Genomic DNA, 6,295 nt, shown 5'->3' on the forward strand with positions numbered 1-6,295 from the left:
ATGGATGGATGGATGGATGAAGGATGGGTAGGTAGAAGGATGGCTGATAGAAGGATGGATGGATAGGATGGGTAGGTAGAAGAATGGGTGGATGGTTGTGTGGACAAAAGGATGGATGGGTGGGTGGATTGACGGATGGTTGGAAGGATGAGTGGACAGAAGGATGGGTGGGTAAATGGATGAGTGGATGGGTGAATGGGTGGTTGGAAGGATGAGTGGTGGAAGGATGGATGGGTGGCTGGCTGGAGGGAGAGACAGCGGATGCTTCCCCTTAGAGGACTGCTGCCTCATACTTCAGACACCACTAAACCTGGTGTCTCTTCCTAGTCCTGGCCCAGAAGGAGCCCCACACTCTACAGCTCCTTGACACTCCAGGAGAGAGGCAGCTCTGCGCTTCCAGCCAGGATCTGAGACCCACTTGCTCACCTGTGCTCGTGTAGTGGATCTTCCAGCCTGTGTGGTCTCCTGACTCATCTGTGACAAAGGTGATGGTCACCGTGTTGCTTTTTGTTTCAATCCTGCGGGGCAATGTCTTCCCACAGAACGGGCCGTGTTCTTCACTGTCTGTTTGAATCTGAGAAAGAAGCTCATGAATGCAGGGGAGCGGCTGCCCGGGTCTGGCCTGGGCCAGAGGGAAGCAGCCCACCTCCTCAGCAGTTCAGGGAGAGCCAATGAGGCCACCCCAGGCCACGGATCGGGGTGCCCCTCCCCGCTCTCCCTCCCACACTTGTACTCAAAAGGCCCCAGCCTTGGACCCCCACAGCACCTGGAGAGGTGGGGGGGTCACTGAAGGTGACAGGAACATGGTGGGGACCGTGCTGCAGGAAGTAGGGGGTGCAGCTGGGCTGAGGGGGAGGATCTGGGACAAGATGATGGCCCCAGAAGCCAGACCTTGAGAAAGTCGTAGGGACACAGGGTTTCAGGGTGCGTCTCCACATCGAAGGACTCCACAAAGTCCAGAATGACACTGAACCCCTCCTCCAGGCAGATGCTGTAAGTACAACTGGAGAGTTTGGGGTACGGCTGTGGGTATTCAGGGCTGCTGAGCTCCCCAGACCGCTGGGTGAAGACCTGGCCAGAGCACAGGGCTGGAAGGAGGGAAGGCGGGGGAGTGACTTGGTGTGCCCTCCATCAGCCCTCGCACCAACAGCAGGGTGGGTGCCTTGGGGAGCAGGAAACTGGGACAGAGATGTGGCTGGGACATCTGCATCCCTGGGTTGGGCTGGGCCCTGCAGACGGCCAGTCCCTGAGGCCTAGCCAGAAACCAAACGACCCACCCGATGGCTGAGGGGCCACTTAGAGAAGGGGTTTCTCTTGCTTTGAGGCTTTAGCGTCATGGAGTGCATGGGCCCTCGCTCACACCCCAAGAGTGTGGTGGTGTCCTGGGCCAGAGTTGCAACCCCAGGGTGGGGGCTAGAGCATTGAGTTCCACCAGGCCCTGCCGGGGTGCAGGGCAGGGGTGGATGGACACACAGGAAGGAGGAAGAGGGGACACTCTCCTTGGTCCCTGGGAATTCGGGAAAAGAGAAGGGCGTCTCCTAGAGCCTAAGGGCCCCTTTGGCTCTCCCCCAAATTACCCTACAGCCACCCCAGCGATTCCAAAGTTTATTCATCAAGGGTCTCCTACCCGAACCCAGCCAAGACCAGCCAGCCCCCTGGGTTCCTGGGGGAACCGTCTGGAAGAAGGGTCTCTCATCACCCCCTTCCGCCAGGTCTGGCCCCTGTCCTGGGGACAGCTCCTGGAAGTTCAAGGCAACAGTGATCATGACTGAGTCTGGCGCTCTCCTTCCTCGCTGGAACAGCTGATGCTGCTGCCACAGGCAGGGCATCGGGCTGGGTTCCATCCCTCAAGGAAGGCTTGGTCCCCATCCCATACCACCACCCCACCCGCAGCTGCAGTGGGGGGCATTCGAGTTGTGAGGCCTCTAGGACGTGGGGAGCCCCCACATTGCCTGCCTCCTTCCACATGGAAGTGACCTATGGGGCAGTGGGAATCACCCCTGGATTTGGGGGAACCAGACTGCTCCCTCCATGAATACCTCCCAGGGTGTCTCCTCTGTGGGTCAGGCTCCTCCAGGCCAGACCCTGAATGGGGGTGATTCAAGATTACTCTGGGCTCAGCCTCTGGGGGACCTGGACGCGAGCGAGGCCCTGCCACTCTCTGGGTCTCAGTGCCTCATCTTCAAAACGGGGGGTGAGAGCAAGCCCTTCTGGCCAAGGAGCCTGTGGCCCCATGGAGGAGGCTCCCACAGACCTGGGGTTCATGAGGCTGTGAGGAGGGACAGCAGAGAGGAGCGCACCCCGCCACCTCCTGACCCTCCCACCCCAGAGACACGCAGCAGCAGGTGGGGTGGAGCCAGGTTTATTATTGGGTCCGTGGGGGGTGAATGAGAGTTGGGGCACAGCCATCTCAGCCCGACCCGGAGCCGAGGCCAGCAGGCTGGCTCTGGCTTCTGACCTGCTGGGCAGGCCGGAGCTCCAGGGGAGGCTAGAGGCTCTGCTCTGTAAAAAAGATCAGAGAGACGAGGAGAGACACCGAGAGGGAGAAACCAAGTGTGGGGAGGCAGCGTCAGCGCCAGCAGGTGGGGCTGCCCATGCCCCAGAACACTGGCCAGTTCCACGGTGCAGGGATGGGGTCCCAAGGAACCAGGGCTAGATCCCCCCGACTCTCCCACCCCAGGAGCTGGCAACAGCTGCCCCGGCGGGAAGTGGCTACATGAGGGGTTCCCAGAACCCAGCTAGGGCCAGGTACACAGCGAGGTGTTAGAATTAGCCTCAGTTGGTGGGGGAGGGTGGCACTGGGAATGAGTCTGGCTGCTGGGAGGGGAAAGCAGGGTTGAGAAGCGGAGCTGCAGGCGGGAGGGCCTAGAAGCACCCAGTGTCCAGGGCCCAGGCCCTCCGCACCCCTGGGCAAAGCAGCAATGGCCCTGAGGAGCCCCATGTATCCCAGGACAGGGTGCGCTGGGGCCCAGGCAACCTCCCTCACCTGAGCAGGTGCGCTTGTTACGGTGCAGGATGTAGCCTACACGGCAGGAGCAGTAGAAACCACCCAGGTGGTTGTGGCAGTGGTGGTCGCAGGCGGGCGCCTCTCCCGGGGCCACCTGGCACTCGTCAATGTCTGGGGGAGAGGCAGGGCCAGGCAGGCCGTCAGAAGGGAGAGGAGGGATCCAGCCTGGCCTCCTCCCAGGAGACCCATGACCTCAGAGTGGACCTCAGAGGAGGCCTCATCCTGTCTAGGGTGGGGAACTGGTGTGGGGCCAATCACCTTCAGGCCTAGGGTTGCTACAAGCTCCCGGCAGCCCTGGGAGAAAGATGCAAACATCACCTCTGTTAAACCAGAGGGAGTTTCAGTGTCCGGCCCAAGGCCACCCCGCTAATGATGGAGTCAATCAAACCCAGGGGGCGGGGCTACAGTGCCGAACCCTTGCAGCCGCTTCCTAAGGAGCAGAGAAATTGAGCCACTTGCATGAGGTCACACAGTTGGTCTCTGCAGGGACTGAGATCTGAAATCAAACATCCTGGCAGCGCTCCCCCTGGCAGGGCCCCACTTTGTCAGCTGTAAATGGGGTCCTCAGCCCCTGCATCATTTTCGTTTTTTGTTTTTTGAGACGGAGTCTAGCTCTGTTGCCCAGGCTGGAGTGCAGTGGCACGATCTCAGTTCACCACAGCCTCCGCCTCGCGGGTTCAAACACTTCTCCTGCCTCAGCCTCCCTAGTAGCTGGGATTCCAGGTGCATGCCACCACGCCCAGCTAATTTTTGTAGTTTTAGTGGAGATGGAGTTTCACCATGTCGCCCTGGCTGGTCTTGAACTCCTGACCTCAAGTGATCAGCCAGCCTCGGCCTCCTAAAGTGCTTTAATTACAGGCGTGAGCCCCCACACCCGGCCAGTCCCTGTGTCACTTGAGGCGATGCTGTCCTCAGGTCCCTGGCTCAGAGTTGGCGCTCAGCCCATGTGAATGGAGGTCACGGTCACGGCTGTTTTGGTCTTTGCATTGCAGCTGGTGTCAGGCCAGAGGTCCCTCCCCTGCCCTGGGGGAGGTGGGGAAACTGAAGGCAGGGCTGCCTGGCCTAAGACAGAGTTACCCCCACAGTCAGCTGCGCAGACTCAGATGTCGCAGGTCCCCTCTTGGCTCACCCTCGGCTGCGTAGAAGGCCTCGAACCCTGTGAACGGCTTCTCGTTGGAGTAGTCGGAGCGGAAGGTAATGTCCAGGCTGGAGCCCAGTGAGTAGAAGGTGTCGTTGCCGGGGGCCCGCTCCGTGTCTGTGCTCTCATGCCCACACAGCGTGGCCAGCACCTTGGCCCCCGAGCTCAGCTGTGGGGTCAGGTGTCACAGGGAGGGAAGGCAAGACCAGGCCTGATCTCCCTCCTGGCCAAGCCTGGCCCCTGCTCCCAGGTCTCCCTGAACCCTGGCTACTCCGTGTGAACCCCCTGATCCTGAGAGACCCCAGCCCTCCCGTCCTGACGGCACCTTGACGAAGTCGTACTCGCAGAGGTGGGAGAGCTCCAGGTCAAAGTGGGTGAAGTAGAGGCGCAGCCGGTAACCGGGGGGTGCGGTCAGGGTCCAGCGCCACTCCTGGTCATTGGCGTACTCCCCTGGAAAGCCAGGGGATGCCAGGCGCCCAAACACAGGTTCAGGCCACTTCGGGCCCAAGGGGGTGGCCACCGAGCCACACAGCAGGCCCAGGAGGGTCAGCAGCCTGCGGGCAGGGCAGGGGCGGTGAGGGCCCAGGCCTGTGCTCCCGCCCCACACCCTGCAGGGAGTCTGTGGGCGCCCACCTACCTCATGGTGTGCCCGTCCAGCTGGCCTGGCCTGGTCTGCAGCCCTACACTGGTCTCACCTTTGATCTGTTTGTCCAGTGACCTGCCCCTGCCCCCAGCCTCCCTGACTCTGGGATTCTGGGAATCACCTCCATGACTCCAGCCGGCTCAGAGTTCCAGGCAGGGAGGACAGGCTGCTCCAGGAGCCAGGAGTTGGACCTAGGCAACAACAGCTTGGAAACAAATCCTGGCTCTGCCCCCTCCCCTCTTTTTTTTTTTGGATCCTGTTCTGTTGCCCAGGCTTGAGTGCAGTGCTGCAATCATAGCTCACTGCAGCCTCTACTTCCCGGGTTCAAGCAATCCTCCCACCTCGGCCTCCCAGGTGGCTGGGACCACAGGTATGCAATGCCATGTCCGGCTCATTTTACCCCTTCCAGGAATGTGTCTAAGTTTCTGCTGGGGTGAGGGGATGGGGAATGGGGATTGGCTAGGTGGTGGTGGTGGTGTTTTCTTTTTTTTTTTTTTTTTGTTGAGACGGAGTCTCGCTTTGTCACCCAGGCTGGAGTGCAGTGGCCAGATCTCAGCTCACTGCAAGCTCCGCCTCCCAGATTTATGCCATTCTCCTGCCTCAGCCTCCTGAGTGGCTGGGACTACAGGCGTGCACCACTAGGCCTGGCTAAGTTTTGTATTTTTTTTTTTTAGACGGAGTCTTGCTCTGTTGCCCAGGCTGGAGTACAGTGGCACAATCTCAGCTCACTGCAAGCTCCGCCTCCCGGGTTCATGCCATTCTCCTGCTTCAGCCTCCCCAGTTGCTGGGACTACAGGTGCCCGCCACCACACCCAGCTAATTTGTTGTATTTTTAATAGAGACGGGGTTTCACCGAGTTAGCCAGGATGGTCTCTATCTCCCGACCTTGTGATTCACCTGCCTTGGCCTCCCAAAGTGCTGGGACCACAGGCGTGAGCCACTGTGCCTGGCATAAGTTTTGTATTTTTAGTACAGACAGGTTTCACCATGTTGGCCAGGCTGACCTTGAACTCCTGATCTCAAGTGATCTGCCCACCTTGGCCTCCCAAAGTGCTGGGATTACAGGCGTGAGCCACCACACCCAACTTTCATGTTTTTATTTTTTGTAGAGAGGTCTTGCTGTTGAAATGGGAAGTTTTGCTGTTGCTCAGGCTGGCTAATTTCTTTCTTTTTTTTTTTTTTTGAGACAGAGTTTTGCTCTGTCGCCCAGACTGGAAGGCAATGGCACAATCTTGGCTCACTGCAACCTCCGCCCCCTGGGTTTAAGCGATTCTCCTGCCTCAGCCTCCCAGGTAGCTGGAATTACAGGCAAGCACCACCATGCCTGGTTAATTTTGTATTTTTAGTAGAGATGGGGGTTTCTCCATGTTGGTCAGGCTGGTCTCGAACTTCCGCCCTCAGGTGATCTGCCTGCCTCGGCCTCCCAAAGTGCTGGGATTACAGGTGTGAGCCACCGTGCCCAACCTCAGGCTGGCTAATTTCTTTTTTTTTTTTTTTTTTTTTTTTT

General features: G+C 59.0%; 1 protein-coding gene across 1 annotated transcript; it reads right to left on the minus strand.

Annotated features, from left to right (window-relative positions):
- Positions 1 to 2,346: 2,346 nt before the first annotated feature.
- Positions 2,347 to 4,805, minus strand: LOC112617024 (mannan-binding lectin serine protease 2-like). The gene is made up of 5 exons (XM_025373756.1): positions 4,783 to 4,805; positions 4,471 to 4,699; positions 4,137 to 4,314; positions 2,987 to 3,118; positions 2,347 to 2,502 (listed from the first exon to the last, which is right to left on the minus strand). The coding sequence occupies exons 1-5, from the start codon at positions 4,785 to 4,787 to the stop codon at positions 2,489 to 2,491; spliced, it is 558 nt and encodes a 185-aa protein (XP_025229541.1). The 5' UTR covers positions 4,788 to 4,805; the 3' UTR covers positions 2,347 to 2,488.
- Between the last annotated feature and the right edge of the window lie 1,490 nt (positions 4,806 to 6,295).

Source organism: Theropithecus gelada, unplaced genomic scaffold, assembly GCF_003255815.1.
Source record: "Theropithecus gelada isolate Dixy unplaced genomic scaffold, Tgel_1.0 HiC_scaffold_15820, whole genome shotgun sequence".
In the NCBI taxonomy this organism is placed as follows: Eukaryota; Metazoa; Chordata; class Mammalia; order Primates; family Cercopithecidae; genus Theropithecus; species Theropithecus gelada.

Excerpts from the sequence above, each read along its gene's own strand:
- LOC112617024 (XM_025373756.1), bottom strand. Across the intron at positions 4,315-4,470 it reads GCGAGTACGACTTCGTCAAG|CTGAGCTCGGGGGCCAAGGT; the intron begins GTGCCGTCAGGA and ends CTGACCCCACAG. Across the intron at positions 3,119-4,136 it reads GGCCTTCTACGCAGCCGAGG|ACATTGACGAGTGCCAGGTG; the intron begins GTGAGCCAAGAG and ends CCTCTCCCCCAG.